Genomic DNA, 21,631 nt, shown 5'->3' on the forward strand with positions numbered 1-21,631 from the left:
ACCTTCACCCCTTGAATAATCTCCATTTTTGGTTCGTTCCCAGGTTTCGGCACCAAAATAAATAAATATAAAAATAAAAAATAAAATATCCCCATTTTGTTCCTTTCCCATCAGTGGTCAGCAAATGGCCTATGGGCCAAATCCAGCCCATACCCTGCTTTTGATATGGCCCATGAGCTGAGTATAGTATGTACATTCTTAAATGGTTGAAAAAAAATTAAAATATTTTGTGACCCACGAAAGCTAGATGACCAGGGCGTACCCAAGCCGCGCTGAGGTCGCACGCTGCCCAGCCCCCCACCCTAGCCACGGGAAGACTGTCCCCTCCACTCTCACTGTCTTGCGAAGACCGACCAGGATTTCCCTTCTGGTTGGTGTGTCCCTGTCAATAAATTCCAAGGAAGCGGACTTCCCAGGAAAGGCGCCCACTGGGGGCCCCTATTTATCATGTGCCCACCACCTGTGAAGATGTCCTTGACCTCCTGTGCTGGGTCATGCAGACTGGACACGGCCATCCCGACCCAATGGAAAACTGCAAATTTGAGGACCACCAAGCCATTTTTCCAAAAACAGTTTAATTAAAAAAAGGTGAAGAATCTGAAAAAACCGGGGGCAGGGGAGGGGCAGAACCCAAAAGAGCATACTGTGCGAGTCCACTGGCTCAGTCACAAAGAAACACCATCATCAAAAAAGATATTTAAGTTTAATACAAATTTTATACAAAGAAAATGTGAAAAAATACTTCCATGTGCTAAAAGCAATTATGCTTCACAAATAAGGCCAGCTAGGCTATTTTTTTTTTTTTTTGACAACTGCAATTCACAAATGTTCTTTCTCTCTTTTTCTTCTAATACTCTCTCTGTGTAGTTCTTCTCTAATATGGGTAACTAGCTGGAAACTGTACACAGTTCGCATCCTCTTATCAACAACGAAGAGAAAGTAAACAGGACTAAAATGTACAACAGAATGTACTGGAATGATATCGTACAATTAATTTTCTCATATACATACATCACCTTTTGCTTTGTTCAATGCTTTTTGTTTTACACAACATACAAAATGGTACCACAGTATGCGTAGTCTAACAGTGCGGCCGGTGTCTGGCTTCCTCTCACACTGCCTCTGTTTCATGCTAAAATTAAAATTCCATCGTATAAATAATACATACATGCTTCATCCCAGACTCAAATGTCCTCTGCGTGCATCTTGCCTTTGAGTGCTCGCTTCCAAGAAGCACGGCATCGCTTACCAAGTATGTGTGAGTGTGTTTAAAAGGAACCACAAAGCAAAGAAAAGATTTCTCTTTGTTTCAGAGCTTATGACTCTTCACGCTTCCTCTGTCCTCTCCTGCGGTGGAGCTGAGCGGGGCTTGTTTCCGTCTTCTGGAAACAAGGGCCTTTTTTCTTCCCTTTTAGGAGTAGTCATCACTGAAACCACACAAAATAAACTAGCTTCTCCAGGTGGCCTTTCGGGCCAGAGAGCTTGCATTGTATAACACAGGAACGTAGTATCTGAAAGGGGCCGATGGCTCCACGGGATGTGCCCACAACTCCTGGTCCCGACGTGCTGTGTAAAGACGCCCGAGAACCGACGGCTCGCGTCCGCCCGCGGCGCGCACGCATGAGGCCTGCGTGCCACAGCGATCCCAGGGCCCGGGCTCCATGCCGCCGTGACAGAGGGGCCGACCAACCAGCCCTCCTCCAGCGTCCAAACATTCTTTTCGTTACTGGGTTTATTTTTTTCTAATTGTTTTTCTTTTTCTTTTTTTTTTTTATAAGTTAAAGTCAATACAAATATAAAAAGGGGAAGGTACTCTAGGTTCAAGGACATCCACAAATTGTACATCATTTACACCTAAAGCATAGGTCTCGTGTGGGTCCAACAGTCCGCAGTCGATGCCAACGCGGGCCGCTATGTAGTGTAGGCTGCCCTCCGTGCCAAGGGCAAAGGCCAAGTCCGCGTGCCGGGCACTCTCCAGTCTCACGTTTCTTTGCTGCTTCCTATTGCCCTGGTGTCTGGTTTTTTTTTCCTCCACGGCGTGGGTGGCTTGTGTCGTGACTTGTCCCTAGTCCCAGAAGGTGTCCAGCCGAGACTCTTTCGGGAGGAGACTCTTCGAACTGGAACTGGCGTTGTGCTCGGAGCGTGCGGATCCTCGCTTCTCGTCACTGCCGCTCCAGCAGCTAGACTTACTGCTCCGGGAGTGGTCTGCAGGAGAAAAGCAACAGAAGGGGAGGTTGAGCATTCCCGCCGGCCCCACCGAGGCGGAACCGCCCCACCACAGGGCCCGCGCCTCCTCGGCGGGCCGCCGCTCTGCCCTCCCGCTCGGGGCAGCGTGGCCCGAGCCACCGTCCGCTCCCCAACGCGGGGGTGTCTCCAGAACACAAAGGTAGAACGACTTCCCATTTTGGGATTCAACAGCTGATCAGAAAAACAGGAGGCCGTCACGTGGTGGAGAACCACGATTGGTGAGGAAGGAACTGAAGTGCCAAGGGAGGCAGTCCTTACGCGGCACCTGAATCCGTGTGCCCGTATCACACGGCAGATCGACCCCAAGCACCTCTTGGACACTTCTGTGTCCAAGCTCGGCTGCTGGAAAGAGGCACTGAAATGTGGCATTTGATTGACTTCCTTCTATTGGTGGAGTTTCTTTAGTCAATTTATAGACAACTTGAAAAACAGACTATAACCAAACCACCTGAGGGAGAGGATCACAGAGGAGAAGGATCGAGGGCCAGAATGGTTAAGTCGAGCTAGAAACAAGACACCCAGCAAGCACGGGGCGGGGGGGGGGGGGGGGGGGCCGAAGGACACAGAACTAGAGAGAAGACTTAGGATGCCTTCAAGGATGCGTGGACCACAAGAAGCTAAACAGTGGCTGTGGAAGCTAAGAGGAAGCTGAAGGAAGAGCCAAACAAGGGGTCTGTAAGCTGTCGTGCAGCTCAGCTCAGGCGGGCGGGGCTGATGGCGATCGACCCATCAGCACACCGCCAAGACCCCATCACACCCTGGATCTTCTGACAAGTTCATAGAGGCTAGGATGAAATTTTGTTTTTAAATTTCTTGAGGTGGGATGATAATATTTAATTGAAAGAAGCCAACCGTCAAGCTCAGAGACAGAACGAGAATGAGTGAGGAAGGGACCAGAACAGAGCTGGGGGATGACAGTTCTCACCGCCTGGTAAAAAAGAATGCGTGTGTTTAGTCACGCGTTCTGGTTTTGGAAGATAAGTAATGAAGAGAAAGATAAAAATCTCCAAAGTAATGCGTTCACCCAGGAGAGACTTCTTTTTAACCATCTGCATCAATGACCAAAAGAGGGGGCAGTGTTCCGGTAGACAGAACTGGGGTCCTAAATCCAGCTCCTCTTACTCATCCTTCCTGATTCGTGAAACCTACACGGGATGGTTCTTCAGGAAGGTCTTGGGGAGTGGTGCAGCTGGTCATCATCCAACGTGAGAAAATCCAGGTCTCTGCAGGACCCTGCTCCTCACACTAACAGGACACAGGGCACTGGCCGGTAGGGCCAATCAGTGCAGGGGAGAATTGGGGTTAACCTAGGGCCCTTTCTGAAAAACAACAAGGATGATCCCTTCCAGAAGCCAAACTGTACACTGTGGCTCTCGTTTCCTACTGCAGTGTTCAATGGCCCTGCAAAGCACAGCTAAGAAGCACAAGAAGGGAGAGCAAGCCCCAGCAGTCAGAAAACAGAAGACACGCCCACGAAGAGAAACGCATGCACGCACACACAACGAGCCTTCTGCAGGCCAGGAACGATCCCGGCAGCTTCGGGGACACAGGGTCCTACTTCCCCTTGTGGGCTGGGTAGCCGGGGCGCGGGCTACCGGGCCAGGGCGCTCGGGGCATCGGCAGGCTGCTTGCCACACACACCGGGACCCGAAGAGCTGGTCCAGGCAGGCTCAGAGACCATCAGGGAGCTTGGGGGGCCACAACCCAAGCACCTGCTACTTGTGTTCGTCAACAGGCCACCCGCCGTAATCAGAACTGTGAGCCCCTCTCCAACCAGAGGCATTCACGGGGACTGGCACTTTTCTACTGTGCACGTTAAGCCGCGGGCGGGGTCATTGGCCACAGCACAGTGTGACTGGTGGTGGATAAGGTGCACAAGGACATAAAAGCAACTTTGTGAGCGACAAGCTCTGAAGCACGTCGAAAGCACAATTCTCCGAACCACTAGCTCTGCCCAGAGCCTAATTCAACCAGGGAGACAGGGGCCAGAACCAAACTGAGGCGGAGAGCATCACCCAAGGGATCCGGATTCTTGAGGGGGATCATAACTCCTCTACCACCAAGGCTGACTGAGGACGGGCCGGGCGGGGCGGGCGAGGAAGGCGCCGTGTCAGGACTGAGGAAGGGGCTACAGACGAGGTATCGAGGGGCCAACTCCTCCGCCACAATGACGGGACCCTAACAAGTAACATCTGAAACCGAAGAGTCAAAAATTCGTGATAAGAAAGGGCTTTCAATGACATGAGGGGTAAGGGGTCCACTGAAGAGCTTGGTGAGGAAATAACTGAAGGCCGGACAAAAGGACAAAACAGAAACTGCAGGAGAAGGGACAGCTGGGCCCGAATGGACGCATAATCCCGGCAGCCCCAGCACCTCAGCAACAAACAGCAAGCTCCGGACTGTGGGAACCCGGCCTCAAGGTCTCCGGCTCGGCCGCCAGGTGCCAAAGAAGACCTGACTGCGGTTAGGGACAGATGCACCTGTTCTCAACCCTGAGGATGGGAGGTCACAGCGGAGCAGAGGGCCGGCTGGACACGGCTGGAGGAGGAGGGGCGAGGGTGGAGGGCGGCTGCCGTGGGAGGGGACAAGAGACGCCTTCTCTAGTGGACAGAAGAGGAACAAGAGTGCACGTTGTATTTGACCCAGGGAACCCCTAGAGCACCTAAACAGTGACACAGGTCGTCAGGGAGGAGGGGGAGAAGAGAGGTCATCGGCGAGCCCAACTCTCATCTTCTAAAGCCCAAGTCAACAAGCAATGTGGAAAACTAACATCCAGAAACAAAAGTACAGGGAAATACATTATTTGTACGTAAGGAGGTAAGTACCAGAGACGTCAGTGGGGACTGGGCCTAGGAATGGTCCTTCTCTGGACCATTTTATTTTCTCTAACTATATGCGTGTTTTGCTTTAGAATCTCAAAATTAAAAGACAGGCAAGCAGCAAGGAAGGGCATACCCCCTACTAAAGCTTTCTCCCTCCGGCTGTCCCCTCCTCTTCCTCACCCACCCAGTGCCAGGAGCTACTCCGAGCTCAGGAGTCCCCAGGGTTTCAGAGCCCACTTCCGTCCGCGAGATTCCACCCGCACGGCTGCCAATGGCAAGGGCCAGCAGAAGAAATGCGACGGACGAGGAATTCGAAGGGGCAGCAAACAGGCTTTTGCACAACCTCCAGCACAACGTTTTGTGAGAAATAAAGGAAAATGTAAGAGGCAAGTCTGTTGTCCTGACCAGGCCTCCAGGCACCTCCTGCTTCTGTCCTTCCTGCTCACGCTGCGGGATGTCGTGGCAACACTGCCTGAAAATACTTTTCTTTCTCCAATCTCTGACAGTGAGCTCCAGGGTGCTCCCCCCCTTTACTAATATGCCTCCCGTCCAGCCTCGTCCCAGGTCCTAGATGTGGACACCCCCTGAGTTCAGCCCCAGGTGCACCTCTTTCTTTAGCCAAGACCTGCCGAGACGGTCCCTTCTGCTGGGGAGATCCTGGGACTCTGACCAATCCCATCTTTGTGAGACAAGGTCTCAAAATGCCATTTAGAATTTAAGACGTCCACAGTTCTTCATGGCTCAGAGCTCAATGGTGACCGCGCCGAGACAGAGACCACACGGCGAGAGCGCAGGAGTAAGAAAGCAAGAGAGACAGGATGGAACAACTCTTAGACAGACATCTACCTGGGCTGGGGAAGGAGACAGGTTGTAGGTTGTGCTGTTCCATATGGAAGCCACTAGCCACACGATGCTACTTAAATAAAGTAAAAGAAAATGTTAACTTCTACTCCTCAGTCTCATCAGCCACAGTTCAAGGGTCCAGCGGCCAGGTGTGCGAGCAGCTACCGTAGGGGATAGCACAGGGAGTACAGAATGTTCTAGGGGGCAGCACCGCTCTAGGGGGAGATGCAAGGTGCCAAGGAAGGAACCTCGAAGTACAGGAGGATATTTAAATGCCATGGGAAGGGGGCGCCTGGGTGGCTCAGTCCGTCAGGCGTCTGACTTGGTTTCAGCTCAGGTTAGGATCATAGGGGTCGTGAAATCGAGCTCCGAGCCTGGCTCCATGCTCAAAAGGGAGTCGGCTTGGGGAGTCTCTCTCTCCATCTCCCTTTGCCCCTCCCCCTACTCGTGTGCTCTCTCTCTCTCAAATAAATACATCTTTAAAAATAAATAGGGGCCCCTGGGTGGCTCAGTCGGTTAAGCGTCTGCCTTCGGCTCAGGTCATGATCCCAGCGTCCTGGGATCGAGCCCCACATCAGGCTCCCTGCTCAGTGGGAAGCCTGCTTCTCCCTCTCCCCCTCCCCCTGCTTGTCTTCCCTCTTTCACTGTGTCTCTCTCTGTCAAATAAATAAATAAAATCTTTAAAAAATAAAATAAAGGGCGCCTGGGTGGCTCAGTTGGTTAAGCGACTGCCTTCGGCTCAGGTCATGATCCTGGAGTCCCTGGATCGAGTCCTGCATCGGGCTCCCTGTTCGGCGGGGAGTCTGTTTCTCCCTCTGACCCTCCCCCCTCTCTCTCGTTCTCTCTCTCTCTCAAATAAATAAATAAAATCTTTAAAAAAAAATAAAATAAAATAAAATAAAATAAAATAAAAATAAATAGACAGATAGCTAGCTAACTGCCATGGGAAGGAAGCAACTGAAAGTAAGACATCTGTCTACAAGAGGACAGGGAGGGAAAGGCCAGTGCAGCTGTGGGGAGGTTTGAAGGCCGGGGGGCTGGAAAGGTCGGGGGCGGGGGCAGCGCCTGGCTGTGTTCCTCTGAAGGAACAGGCGAGGCCACGTGCTGGCAATGACAGCGCAGGGAGAGCCGGGAGGCCTGGACACGGCAGAGAACTTGGGAAGCTGCCCTTGTGGAGAGCGGGTACAGAAGCTGCTATGCAATGGATCTGGTCAGACGAGCAGGCCGATGAACACGTCTGCTTCTCAGGTTAGTGGTCAAGATGTGTGTGTGCGGGGCGGAATGAGCGTGTCCTGCGCAACCTTCTCCAGCTGACCTCTGACGTTTGGGTATAGGCGAGTAAAGGATGGATGGCTGGGGTCTGTCCAAGGTGGGGTTCTGCCAAACGGACATACTGAGAAAACCAGAAGCCATGGGAGGCTGGGTTACGTGAGCAAGGGTGCTGCTGGAATGAGCCATGGAAATGAAGCTGGGGAAGGAGGAAGGAAGGAGGGAAGTGAAGAAAGGAAAGAGCAGGTCTGGAAGCGGGGGGCGGAGGGGAGAGGCCACATCCACAGCCCTGACTTTCCCCAGACATCAGCACCTTATTAGTTGAGCTATACAAAACTGCCGACATTCAACCATTTTTGACTTACAATTTTATACAGGTCAACCTAAGTATTCCCAGCACCACGGGTGAGAGCATGTCTGGAGTCCGAGAAATCTGAAGTCCTGGCTCTGATAATCACTTACGGAGTTACTCGTGCATGTGACTTAACTTCTCACGGCCTCAACATCCTCATCTGCATAATGGAAATAGTAACTTCTCTCACAGAAGCCGGGAATAAACGCACTAAGGTTTCCAACTGCTTCATGCTCTTCCGTAAGCATCAATTAAGCACTCTTCTGACTTCCCCTGGAGTCATCTGCCTAGTTCACCCCTAAATCCCCAGTCCTAGCCAGGACCTGGCCCCAGAAACACTCGACAAATTCTGATGCACCTCCAATCATCTGCAAATGGCCTAGTGCCGTGCATCCTCCTAGAATCTCAAGTAGAATTCAGGATCCTACCCTCCCTCCTCCTCCCCCGTCCTGTCACCAGACTCCTCAGGGATTATTCTCTGCCTATTCTCTGCTGCCACCCACCCAGTACCAAGTCATCAGCACTTTCTGGGGCTTCTGGCCTCCTCTCCCCCATGTGAAACTTCCTTTCCACCCACTTGGGACACCCGTGTGCTCCAGGTCAGGGGTCCGCCAACGATGGCCCACGGGCCAAATCCAAGCCAATGCCTGGATTTTCTAATACAGATTTTCCTTGGAGCACAGCCACACTCGTGTGTAACTCAGGTACCGTACATACAATGCGTGTCTGCTTTCATCCTACAACAGCAGAGCTCAACAGCTATGACACAGACCGGAGGGCCCACACAGTCTAAGGTATTCACTCCGTTGACCGTTCATGGAAAGTCGGTCAGCCCCTGGGTTGGGTAATACCTTGTCACCTCAGACATGGAATGTGATCATCCCCCAACCACGTTCCTGCACACAGTCCTCACGCCAGCAGATTCGGTACACCAGTCAATGTCCCCAGTGCCGCTCTGAGCCCACTCCCCTGCTCCAAAACCCCAACAGCAACACCCCCCCGCCCCTGCCCCATCGGAAGCGATGCTTCCCTACCCTGGCCTCTCTCCCATCACCTTCACAATTCAGAAACAGCCACAGTCCTCCTAACATACTGCTTATTCCATGTTTTTATTTTAAGCTCATTTTAAACTTAAACAAATTTTATATCACTACCTACATCATTAACAGAAAATCAGTAACACGTGCCGCAGACAGAGGGCAACTCTACAAATAAACACAATGAAAACCAAATTGCAGTATGAACGTCTAGATAGACGCCAAGTCTGCTCTGTCTTTGTTAAAAGGAGAAACAAGAAAATATCAAAGAGGTGCAAAAGGCATCTTAGCGCTAAACTAAACTGTTCTCGGGGATTCAGTCAGAGGACTGGAGGGAAGGGAGTGGGGGACGACTTTTTCAACAGGCAGTTCAATCAGATTTAATCTCAAGTTCACCTTCTCCCTAAAGTCGGCTCGTGCCACTCCCTTTTACCCCCTCCCTCAATCTGAATCCCACTCCCAGCCCCTCCGGGAAACCTTCCCCAGCTCCGGATGCTGACAACATCACTTCCTCCTCAGTGCACTGAATATATAGAAGGGAAGTAACATGTTTGGTTTTCAGCTACAGAGAATCGTCCAGCAGACAGAAAGATCCTGGAGCTAAGGGACCCTGAATTATGCAAATTGTCCTCAATGGGGGCACCTTCTGTGAACCCTCTGGAATCACCCAAAACTGGTTTAGGAGGGGACAGGAAAATGACCCTTCAGGCTAGAATGGAGGACAGCTCAAACCCCACAGAAGAGAAAACCTAAAAACTTAGCCCCAGAAATACCCCAAAACAGCCTCCCAGGTCATTCCCCAAGAAGAAAGATTTCTACAGAAAGATCACCCAACTAAAAATTTTCTTTTCTCTAAAGGCTCACGTGCCCTCTCACGTGGGCGCTGGGACCTCAGGAATAGAGTTCCAGATGGTTTCACTCACTGTGGTCATTTCCCTGAGGGCAGAAGAACTGCCCGACCTAACATGCACACCTTCTACCCCACCCCAGGTCAGCAACGGAACCCTCCTTTCGAATGAACTTTTATGCGGAACCCCAATAAATAAAACAAACCCAGGGAAAAACTGATCAGTTTGGAGAGGTGCCTGAAAGCTGCCTTGCCCGGCCACTCCCTCACCCCCCAATGACCTGCCCAGGGCACCCCCAAAGATCCCTAAGGATCCACAGTGGTTGGAAAACTACTGCCATAAACCCTTAAAGTTCTCCCTGAGAAAATGGCTTCCCCTCTGCCCGGGAGGAGTTGTGAGAGCACCGTTCACCCACCAGGGGGCAACATACCAGAGCCTTGGTTGGAGCCTAAGAGAATGGAGGAGGGCGTCTCCCTGGAGCCAGAAAGGTCGAGGGTCTAAAAATACAAAAAGAGAGAGATGGACACAAGGCACGGGGGCCAATGTAGCCCCCCAGGGAAGCCTAGGGATCCATGGGGGTGGAGGCCAGGTCAGCGGGGGCGGCCCTACACCTGTGCTCTGTCTCCCAGAATGAACAGGCTGGAACCCAGTAACGGGGCTCAACTCTACAGCCTTAGCTTCTAGAACATTCACTGTTTCCTCAACTTCCTCCACTGACCTACCTACCCTCCAGAGTTTTGCCCACATCCAAAGAGGAGGTATATTCCTTCAAAAGGATTATCCAGCTCACGTTTATTTCACATTAACCACTTACCAGGCAATATTATCAATGAAATCAAAGGGTTTGGATGGATGGCATAAGGACTTATTCTCTTCCTAATACACATTGAAATAAATACATAATGACTACAAATGTAAAACATTATCAATGTGCCACCGAAAATAACTTCTGCATACAATCCATGTGACATACACCACACACTGGGAACTAGGAGGTGCCACCTTCGCTTTCCAATACGGCAGCTACTAGCTTGATGTGACTATTTATATTTAAATTAATTAAAATTGAAATTGAGAGTGCGAGTCTTTGCTCCCTCCAGCCAGGGTGCGAGCGCTCAGCAGCCACATGTGGCTAGTGGATGCCACGCTGGGCAGAGCAGACACAGAACGCTATCGTCATCACAGAAGGTTCTACTGGACCACACTGTTGTAGACTTTGAGAGTCCCCGGAGAGCAGCTGCCAAGTCACACAAACGTCCACTCGGGCTCCACGTCCCTCTGTCCCGGCCCGCATGCCCACTGGTGAAGAGCAGCTAAGACTATCACCCCCAGCAGCAGGCTGCCTTGACCACCTTGCAGACAAACCTCCTACCCACATGGGACTTGCAGAGGTGGCAGGCATGGGGACGGGTGCTGAGACTCCGTGTGGCCCGAAGTGTTGGCGTCACTGGCCAAAGGCGAGTGGCTACTCACCGACCCGCTGTCCTTGCTTTTCTCCGCCGAGGTCTCCTTTTCTTTCGAGGTGCTGGCTGTTTCCGGAGGGGCTGCCTGTGTGCTGGAAGAGCCCCCCTGTGACGACTTGTTTAGTGTTTCTGCGCTCACCTCGGCATCCGCTTCCTGCTGAGGAGCCGTAGCTGGGGGGAAAGGGAGAGAGGAGCCACGTATGAGCCGGGCGCCGCGGCTTCCAGAACGGCGGGAAGCCCCACTCTGCACCAAGCCCAGAACAACGCTGACCCACCCACCATCCGTAACAGAGACAGCTGCTGCACAGTCACGCCCAGGGGCTTTTCCGGTTTTCTAGAAGCCAAAATTCCAGACTTAGTGTGAAAATAGGTTAATTTTTAACAGTTCATTAATTCAAGTTTTATGAAGTCACTGTGGAGACGAAAGCATGGTGGTAGAGCAGATGAAACCCATCAGCAGAGCCAGCCTGCCACCGCTGATCTAGAATTACTCATTCCGTAATTTCTTATTTTAGTCCTATTTTAGCCCCGTGCACTTGCTTCCTTCCAAAGCAAGGCAGGGAAATCCACATGAAAAACAACACGGTGTCTACGGCAGAGAGTTTCTAGAGAAGGCAGAAGCTTGGAGCATCTGAGAGGACGTTCTGAAAGATGGACATTACAACGCCACAAAGAAAGGAACACTGAAGGACATTTTGGCCACCTTGTAATAGTGACAACAAAAGGGTCACCAGACACATTACAGAACTTAGAGGAGAATTTAACTCCACTGCAGGAAGAGATTTAAAGTGGCCATTAAGAAGACATCTCCCTATGGGCGCCTGGGTGGCTCAGTTGGTTAAGCGACTGCCTTCGGCTCAGGTCATGATCCTGGAGTCCCAGGATCGAGTCCCGCATCGGGCTCCCTGCTCAGCGGGGAGTCTGCTTCTCCCTCTGACCCTCCTTCCTCTCATTCTCTCTCAAATAAAAAAAAAAAAAAAAAAATTAAAAAAAAAAAAAAGAAGACATCTCCCTAAAGGTAAAAGGACCCAGCAATGGATGGTTCAATACTGCCTTTTTAAAATGACGAAATAGGGGCGCCTGGGTGGCTCAGTTGGTTAAGCGACTGCCTTCGGCTCAGGTCATGATCCTGGAGTCCCAGGATCGAGTCCCGCATCGGGCTCCTTGCTCTGCAGGGAGTCTGCTCCTCCCTCTGACCCTCCCCCCTCTCATGTGCTCTCTCTCTCAAATAAATAAATAAAATCTTTAAAAAAAAAAAAATAAATAAATAAATAAATAAAATAAAATGACGAAATAATAGAAGTAGGAGTTGGCATTCTAGCACCACCTATTTTTGTCAATAAAGTTTTACTGGAACACAGCCACGCCCACCACTTACATATTGTCTAGGACTGCCTTCTCTCCAAATCAGCACAACAGAGCAGTTGCAACGAACCACATGGCCCACAAATCCAGAAATATTTACTCTGTGGACCTTTCACAGGAAATGTTTGCCAACCCCTAGCCTTGGGTGTGTGTCTCAATCCTGGTCACTCACATGTCACCTTCAAAAAGTTCGCCAGTCTAACAGACACTCTACCTTATTAATTATAGAATTTTTAATTATATGAATTGTTTATTTTTTTTAAAGATTTATTTGACAGAGATACACAGTGAGAGAGGAAACACAAGCAGGGGGAGTGGGAGAGGGACAAGCAGGCTTCCCACTGAGCAGGGAACCCAATGTGGGGCTCGATCCCAGGACCCTGGGATCATGACCTGAGCTGAAGACAGACGCTTAACGACTGAGCCACCCAGGCGCCCCTAAATGAATTCTTTAAAATGGAGGCTTTTGAAGCACCTGGGTGGATCAGTCAAGTTAAGTATCCAACCCTTTTTTTTTTAAGATTGTTATTTATTTTATTTTGAGAGAGAGAGCACACAAACGGTGGGGAGGGGAAGACAAAGAAGAAGAAGCAGGCTTCTGCCCCCACCCCCCGAATCAGGGAACCTGATGTGAGGCGACCTGAGCTGAAGGCAGACAATTAACTGACTGAGCCACCCAGGCACCCCAAGTGTCCAATTCTTGATTTCAACTCAGGTCATGATCTCAGGGCCATGAGTTCGAGCCCTGAATTGGGCTCTGCGCTGAGCGGAGCCTGCTTAAGGTTCTCTCTCTCCTGGGGTGCCTGGTTCTCTCTCTCCTGAGGCGCCTGGGTGGCTCAGTCGTTAAGCGTCTGCCTTCAGCTCAGGTCCTGACCCCAGGGTCCTGGGATCGAGCCCTGCATCAGGCTCCCTGCTCCGCAGGAAGCCTGCTTCTCCCTCTCCCACTCCCTCTGCTTGTGTTCCCTCTCTTGCTGTCTGTCTCTCTGTCAAATAAATAAAATCTTAAAAAAAAAAAAATTCTCTCTCCCTCTGCCCTGTCCCCTGCTCACACTCGCTCTCAAAAAAAAAGGAGGCTAAGCATATAAAGCTAGTATCTGTCAGAAATAAAAGCTAACTGTAAAAATTAACACTGAAAATATTACTAATAAATTCTAGCTGGACAGTGTGTCCTGCTGGAGGCTCCTAGCCTGAGGGCTGCTTGTTCTGTGTTAGAAAGAGAGAACAAAGATAGTTCCAAACCAACATTTTTTCCTTCACATGAGAATTGAGAATCCATGTTACTTAAAGCTAGGAGTCCAGTATTACTTTAAAAGCAGGATTTCTCAACTTTAGTGCAATTGGCCATGTTGGGCCAGATCATTCTTCATCGAGGGGGGATGTCCTGTGCATTACAGGATGCTTGGCGGCATCCCCGGCCTCTCCCCTCCAGATGGCAGCAACCACCGCCTCGGTTAGGACGACCACACTGCCTGGAGTCACTGCCAGTGTCTTCGGGTGGGGACCAAAAATCACCCCATCGAGAACCACTACACCTCACATGAAACTCCACTCAGCCATGGGGCGCCCGGGTGGCTCAGTCAGTTAAGTGACTGCCTTCAGCTCAGGTCATGATCCTGGAGTCCCGGCATCGAGTCCCGCAACAGGCTCCCTGCTCAGCAGGGAGAATGCTTCTCCCCCTGATCCTCCTGCCTCTCATGCTCCCTATCTCTCATTCTTTCTCTCTCAAATAAATAAATAAAATCTTAAAAAAAAAAAAAAAGAAACTACACTCAGCCCAGTAACAGAGAGGCGGCCAAAAGTTCAAAACAGCTGTGCCTCACGTGTCGGCTCTGTGTCCGCACGAGACTGGCAAGGGACAGGGCAAGCCAACCTGGCCACACCAGTCTGCTCTGTGGGCCTGTGGGCCACGGGGGAGCCGAAGGCCCTCCCCACCGGGCCTAGGACGGGCCGCACCCCGAGTGGCCATACCTGACTGGGTACAGGACTTCATGTGCTCGGGCCAGTGGGCCTGCTGGCAGGGGTAGTCACAATAGCTGGTGTTCCAACAGCAGTAGAAAATGGCCTCCTTCTTGCAGTTGGCACACCACTGCTTCTTCTTGGTCTCGTCCACCGCCTGCTGCTTCTCCAGCTCCAGCTGCTTCTTCACCTCGGCAATGAGCCGGTCCCGCTCCTGCTCCAGGCTCTGCCGCATCTCCGCCATGGTCAGCTCTGACAGGGGAGGGAAGAGGACACCAGCTTCATCACCAGTCCCCCGGCCCAGGGCAGGGAGCCTTTCATACCAGATCAGAAAGGCAGTCCAGGATATGGGTTCCAAGAGACACGGGTGCGGATCCTGGCTCAGAGGTGCCTCGGCTGTGTGACCCCCAGGCGAGTAACCTAGCCTGGCTACGCCCCAGTATCTGCAGATAACGAGCCCCGCCGTGATACTGCGGGAAGTCCTCAGAGAAACCTTCGAAGCAACTTCCACTGAGCTCACTTTGAATTTTATCATCAGTGTGTTTGCAACCAAACACTTAGAAGCACCCAGCATATATGTGCGGGTGCTGTTCTGACCACCTTGTATCAACTCGCTTCATCTTCACACTAACTCTGTGAGACGAGCTCTACTGTAATATCCCTTTCACGGATAAGGAAACTGAGGCACACGGCTGAAAAGGACAGAGCTGGCCCTGGAACTCGGACACGCTTTCTATTTAGTGTGTTTGGTGGCAGTGGGTGAAATCTACCACACAGGACCCTGTGATGGATCATTATGGTTGATCAACTATCAAACCGCTCAGTCTGCTGATACTTCCTCCTTTCACTTGAGACAAGAACTCCATGCACAGTTCACCTAGGGGTGACCTGCACGCCAACAGAAAAATAAAGGATCCTTCGATCGTCAAAATTCTCTTCCTCAAATCAAAACACACACACACACATCTCTCTCTCCCTCTCCCTCTCCCTCTCTCTCTCTCTCTCCCCTCAAAACCATGAGTGGCTCAATCGGTTAAGCCTCCGACTCTTGATTTCGGCTCAGCTCATGAGCCCCGCGTCAAGGCTCTGCGCTGGGCGTGGAGTCGGCTTAGGATTCGCTCTCACTCTGCTCCTCCCCACCCTGGCGCTCTCACACACGTGCGATCTCTCGCTCTCTCAAAATTAATTAATTAATTAAAATTTTTAAAAGGCACCAAAAAGAAAATTAACCCCTTGCACTTGCGCCAGACACAGCCTCTGTCCCTCGCCGCTGCCTTTAACAAGGAGCCTGCAGACCACGGCAAGTTCTGGCCAGCCCTCGTGTATTTTTTTTCAAACGTGCAGCCAATTATTTAAGAACGGAGAGATTCTGCATAAAAATAGATTCCTTGACTTTATTAGAGAAACAAGAAGAAGCCACAACATCCAACTAAACTCCCTCCACGGCAACACGCTAAAGGACAGAGGGCTAACTTCCCCCGTCGGCTTCCTAAGGATTTGCATTTGCAATGCACGATTTCAACACGAATCACCTGCGAGCAGGCGGGCACACCTGGGTCTGCCTCCCTAACACTGGGGACCCGAGCCAGCATTTGGATTCTGGGGCTGACGCTACATGATGGTCTGAAGGAAAATGCTCTACCTTTGGGGGGGGAAGCCTTTAACAACACGGACACAATGGCAGGCCAAAACAGCACTCAGGCTGAACCAGGGAGCAACACAGAAGCTTCCTCCACAGTGTGGGACACAAAGGAGGTGTTTGAGACTTTGGTAAAACGCCCAATATTCAACAGGTAGGAGGAAACATCTGGAGCCACGGTGCCGGAACCTGAATCCCAGCTGTGAGACTCCAACAAACTTCCTCAACGTGTCCGTGCCTCACTTGCTTCACCTGAAAATGGGGACAGCAGAGCCCTTGCTCAGAAGGGTTTCCAGGAGAATTAAATTAAAAGTTAATTCATGGCAAAGTACTTAAACAGTTCCTGGCCCCAAGTCCAGAGTTCAGTACACGGACCTACTGCTGTTGTTACTACTCAGCTACACGTGTTGGTATCTTGAAGAGAAAAGAGGAGAATACCCCCTCATACCTGCTCTGACACCTGGTTCGACTCTCCAGGATTCTGTGGTCTCCCCAGCACTGGGACATCCCCAGCCTACTGCAGACTCAATTCACACCCTGGACCTGCGTCCAGAGCTGCATGGAAGCTCACACCCCAAAACCTTCCTCAGTACGGACCAATCCGCCGGGCCTCACCCAGGTTGTGTTTCATTTCAGAGAGCTCCTGCTGGTGCAGCCACTGCAGCTTGTCTATCTCGATCCTCAGCCTGCGAATCTGTAACGAGGGGGAGTGGGACTCTTAGAAGGCACGTCTAGGTGGCATTCACCAGCAGGGCTCAGAACTTGACCTCCAGCTCTAAGAGTCAATGCCACGTGGTAGATCAAGGCGTAGGCAGCCTAGCTGCTGCAGTCCAGAGAGGTGGGCACCAGTGTGTTAACCCAAATTCAAGAAGAATTCTGTTTCCAAAAAGAAATACAGTTGACCCTTGAACAAAGTGGGGCGGGAGGGTGGTTAGGGGCGCCAGCACCCTCAGGCAGTCAAAAATCTACATGTAACTTTTGACTCTCCCAAAACTTAATAGCCTACTCTTGACCAGGAAGCCATAAGCAGTTGATGAACACATACATTCTATGTATTAGATACTGTATCCGTACAATTAGGTAAGCTTAAGACAATGTTAAGAAAATCACAAGAAAGAGAAAATGCATTTTACAGTACTGCACTGGAAAAAATCCACATATAATAGATGAGCACAGTTCAAACCCATTTTTCAAGGGTCAACGATACAAGCAGTCCATCTTTTCCAAGAAATACTGGCTCCAGGAAAAGTCACTTCAAGTAAAAACAAGCCGGGGGGGGGGGGGGGGGGGGGAGGTGTGCCTGGCTGGCTCAGTTGCTAGAGCATGGCGACTCTTGATCTTGGGGTTGTCCCACATTGGGCAGAGAGTTTACTTTAAACATGAATGAATGAATGAATGAATGAATGAAGTAAAAACAAGGACCAGATTTTCATAATAAATTAAAACATAAAAGGTTTGATTATAACTTTGGTCTAAAAAAATGAAACTAGGGGCGCCTGGTGGCTCAGTTGGTTAAGCGTCTGCCTTCGGCTCAGGTCATGATCCCAGAGTCCTAGGATTGAGCCCCACGTCGGGCTCCCTGCTCAGTGGGGAGCCTGCTTCTCCCTCTCCCTCTGCTGCTCCCTTTACTTGTGTTCTCTCTGTCAAATCAACAAATGAAATCTTTAAAAAAAAAAAAAAGAAAGAAACTAAAACAAATAAAGATAGCTTTTTTTTTTTTTTTTTAAAGATTTTATTTATTTATTTGACAGAGACAGACACAGTGAGAGAGGGAACACAAGCAGTGGGAGTGAGAGAGGGAGAAGCAGGCTTCCTGCGGAGCATGGAGCCCGATGTGGGGCTCGATCCCAGGACCCTGGGATCATGACCTGAGCTGAAGGCAGACGCTTAACGACTGAGCCACCCAGGCGCCCCAACAAATAAAGATAGCTTTATCTCTTATCTAACATTTTAGGTGGGATCCACAGTCATTCACCTGAAATTCCAAAGCCTAAAGTCTCTGGAAACCAAAGGGTATTATTGGAGGAAGGGGTAAGTGTTGCAGGAAAGTCATTTGGACGGAAAAAAATAACTTGACCTGAACTGCTATGGGGCTATTTACAGAGTTTGAGGACCACAGTGCTTCTCTACGATGGCAACGTTGCCCTCCCAGCTCCCTCCAGGACACTGCAATGTCTGAAGACATCCAGGATGTCCCAGCTGAGGGGTGCGACTGCCAACAGGAGGCAGAAGCCAAGGTGCTGAACAGCCTATGATGGACAGGGCAGCCCCCGTAACAGGGAATTATCTGGCACAAACGTCAGCAGTGCTGAGGTTGAGAAACCCTGATTTATCCCACAAGGTGTGAACAAGCATATTTCACAGCAGAAATGTTGGGGGGGGGTGCATACTGCCTCTTTTCTGAAAATTTCTGGCACACATCTGGACCCCAAGGTTTCAAGTGAGACATTATGGATCCGTATTTCCAACCACATGCCAATTCTTAAATCAAACAAAAAAAAAATGAAGTATTTGGGGAGGGGGCTGCTTTTCTAAGTCAACATCATCCCTTCTTGTTTGTGACATCCTTGGCCCAATCATAAAGAGGGTCACATGAGCAAAAAATCTCAGGGGACTCATTGATTCCTCTCAGGACCTCTCTCAAAGCTTTATATTCACATCGTTCTCCGTCAAAAGCCTATTAGGACACCTTCCCAGAGATTTTCTCTTCTTCTGAGGGTCATCCTAACCCTGCCAGGCCCTCATAGGTCAATAGCTTGTGTGGAATTTTCTGGTCTCCAACCTCACTTTGAATGACCTCAAGAAATCCTGCCACTCATCACTTCACCTGGTGACCCCGCTGCATCTGGCTTACAGTAAATTAGCCTAAGGAAGGAAGTTCAAGGAGGTCTATTTTTATAAATGGTCACTTATAAGTGGACAATTTAATGTCTTAACCACTCCATTCCCTAGGCAACCACATGATTGTGGAGGCTCTCAGTACACGAATTCTTAGACAACAATAACCACTTGGATTAAAAAGTCCACATTTACAGAGAGCCAAGAGACAATTACACATGGGGCCAAAGGAACAGACCAGGGGGTGAACTCAGGCTCCGGTGTGGGCTGTCCCCTGATCACACAAAGCAGGGTGTGTCCCCACAGAGCCAGCCTTCTGGCTAAATGAAGAAGTACCCTCCCCAAAAACCACAATCGGCAGAGCACCCTGGAGGGACTTCCAGAAAATCTGCTTCCTGGCACCATTTTACAGCAGCCCATAAAACATTCTTAGCAAGTAAGGAATTATGTGTCATCTCTGACCTCGGCTATTGTGCTTCCCGTAGTGTTTTTAGAAAGATCGTTGTAGATCTCTGTCATCGTTCCTTTTATTGCATCCATCATCTGAAAGATAAAAACAGAAACAATTCGGGTGTTCACTTCCCTGAGGCTTTTCAAGAGGACAGACATCTAAAATCTATCGAATATAAAGCAGTGGTTCTCAACAGGAGGCTATTCTGCCCCTCACAGGACATTTGGCATCTGTGGCTGTCGTGGCAGAGGGGGGCAGGGGAAGGGGGGGGGAAGATGGCATCTACTGGGTGAAGGCCAAGGATGAGCTAAATTCCCTACAGCGCACAGAACAGCCACCACAACAAAGACTTCTCCAGGCCAAAGTGTCACCAGTGCTGAGGTTGAGTAACTGGTATAAACCAGGGGAGTAATGAATCACCTACAAATAAAGCTAGTTTCTGTAGCCACAGGCTCATCTGGAGGGTCAGGGCATTCATTCACTGCCTCTCCAGTTTGCTTCCCCTCTTCCTTTGCTTCAAGCATCTGAGCCCAGACGGCATCAGCAAGTTTGTGACATCAGCTCAGGTCCCCGCAGCAAGCACCTAGTTATCTACTGACTGAATAGTGTCTGCAGGATGATTTCTCTCCTACCTCCCACTTGCTGGCTGATCCCACGCCCACCACAGGAGAAAGAGGAGGGGACAGGAGACCAAACAAGGCCTCTAGGCATGGCCTGGTCACTGCCAAGTCTCCACTGTGTTTTGCAGTTTGCTCCAATCCAGCAAGAAGGCAAGACACAGACCACCCCTGTCTCTGATGCCCGAGATTTGCTCCCATCATCATCCTCTCTCTGAGCCTTGGTTTCCCCATGTAGAAAACAAGGATAACCGCAGTACCCCAGGTAGGGTGTGCACAAAGATGACGTGAGAAATCCGTGTGAAGACTATGGTTCAGGGCAGGTGTTCAGAAATACCTGTTTATCTCTACAGAAAAAAAATGCACACGAGGTTTAACTATGAAACTGCCAACCCCCAAAATAGTAACCCCCAAATTCACCCCAAAATGGGAAGAAAATGAATACGACGTCTGGAGATTTCCACTCCGAACTTGTTTCGGGGGCCACACATGGACGGTGCCAGGAAAAACACTTCATGCTTTATGCAGTCACTCTGTATGGGCCTTCCTGCCCCACTGCACCAACCATGTCAATTTAAAGTATTAAAACTAAATGGCTTTACAAGAAAACTTTAGAAAGCGGATGAAATTCAATACATTACTAATGCAATGGTTACATTCCATTTTAAAGAAATCATGGATTTGTGGACGGACTTTCACTCTTTCTTCCAAATATAGCAAAGGACGCAACATTACTAAAGAGCACCCTTCTGCCAAAACACACAACTCTGGGTCTTCGACTCCGGGTCACCTTGGAGACAGGAAAGTTCATCAGCTCCAAAAATATTTCACTGTGTTCATTTTCTTAACTGTAAAGACAATGTCCATCAAGAAGTTCATCCCTCAGGGCGCCTGGGTGGCTCAGTTGTTTAAGCGACTGCCTTCGGCTCAGGTCATGATCCTGGAGTCCCGGGATCGAGTCCCACATCGGGCTCCCTGCTCAGTGGAGAGTCTGCTTCTCCCTCTGACTCTCCCCCTCTCATGCTCTCTATCACTATCTCTCTCAATAAATAAATAAAAATCTTTAAAAAAAAAAAAAAAAGAAGTTCATCCCTCAATTTTGCTGTAAGAGCAAAAGGGGCAGCCAAAGGTAATAAAATAAAACTAAATGCAAGAGCTCGGAAAACTAGCTAGAGCCACTCAGCGGGCATCAGTTTCCCCATCTGTAAATAGGCAGCTTGGACCAAATCAATGGAAGGTGGTATAAGGCTGGACTACAAGCAGAACAAGAGACCCTTTAGACAATACCAGACACCTTCTTAAATCAGTAACGAAAACATGACCCCCCTTTCCATTCTCCTGTAACTCTGCACATCCCATTAGGAAGAAAGTCTCAGTTTGGTTCCAATATGTACCAAACACTTATATGACAATCTATCTTTTTAACCAAAGGAACAAAGACTTGGGCTTCAAGTCTTGACAAGGAAGGGTGATCTGACAATATTAAGCTCAATTTTATTTTAGTTCTTCAACGAAGTCAATTTAAATAAAATTAAATTTAACTTAAATAAAAATATTGTATCAGTAACTCGTTGGTGGACAGGTAAGACTAAAATCTTGAGAATGGCCATCAATGACTATACCTTGAATCCTGGCTGTTCTGACACTCAACGACCCTATAACAATTCATGCATTTTATTCAAAAGGAGGACAGACATAGTAAATGAGAGAGACAAAGTCATCCCCGAGACCAGTTCTGATTCTAGCTGGGGTGAGGGGGAGACTAGGGGAGCGGGGGGATGTTATGTAGGGTTGCTTAAAAAAGACGCATGCAAGAACAATGAGTTCATGGACACTGAACATCTGTGGTCAGTAGGCTTCACGGGAATTCACGAAGCAGAGGAC

At 49.8% G+C, this 21,631-nt stretch overlaps 1 protein-coding gene across 31 annotated transcripts in view; it reads right to left on the reverse strand.

Moving 5' to 3' along the window:
* Positions 1–556: 556 nt before the first annotated feature.
* The window catches only part of ZMYND8 (zinc finger MYND-type containing 8), a 127,602-nt gene continuing 106,527 nt past the window's right edge, over positions 557–21,631 (reverse strand). For 22 of the 31 annotated variants that reach the window (XM_078057273.1, XM_078057274.1, XM_036069715.2 and 19 more), the window contains 5 exons: positions 19,142–19,222; positions 16,457–16,535; positions 14,215–14,454; positions 10,892–11,052; positions 557–2,205 (listed from right to left, as the gene is read on the reverse strand). In XM_078057273.1, the coding sequence (XP_077913399.1) occupies positions 1,981–2,205; positions 10,892–11,052; positions 14,215–14,454; positions 16,457–16,535; positions 19,142–19,222 (786 nt within the window). In that variant the 3' untranslated portion in view covers positions 557–1,980. Of the gene's footprint in view, positions 2,206–9,848; positions 9,916–10,891; positions 11,053–14,214; positions 14,455–16,456; positions 16,536–16,875; positions 17,482–19,141; positions 19,223–21,631 lie in introns of those variants that run through there. The other 9 variants (XM_036069719.2, XM_036069704.2, XM_036069723.2 and 6 more) reach the window with 2 other exon arrangements.

Source organism: Halichoerus grypus, chromosome 10 (genome assembly GCF_964656455.1).
Source record: "Halichoerus grypus chromosome 10, mHalGry1.hap1.1, whole genome shotgun sequence".
Classification (NCBI taxonomy): Eukaryota; Metazoa; Chordata; class Mammalia; order Carnivora; family Phocidae; genus Halichoerus; species Halichoerus grypus.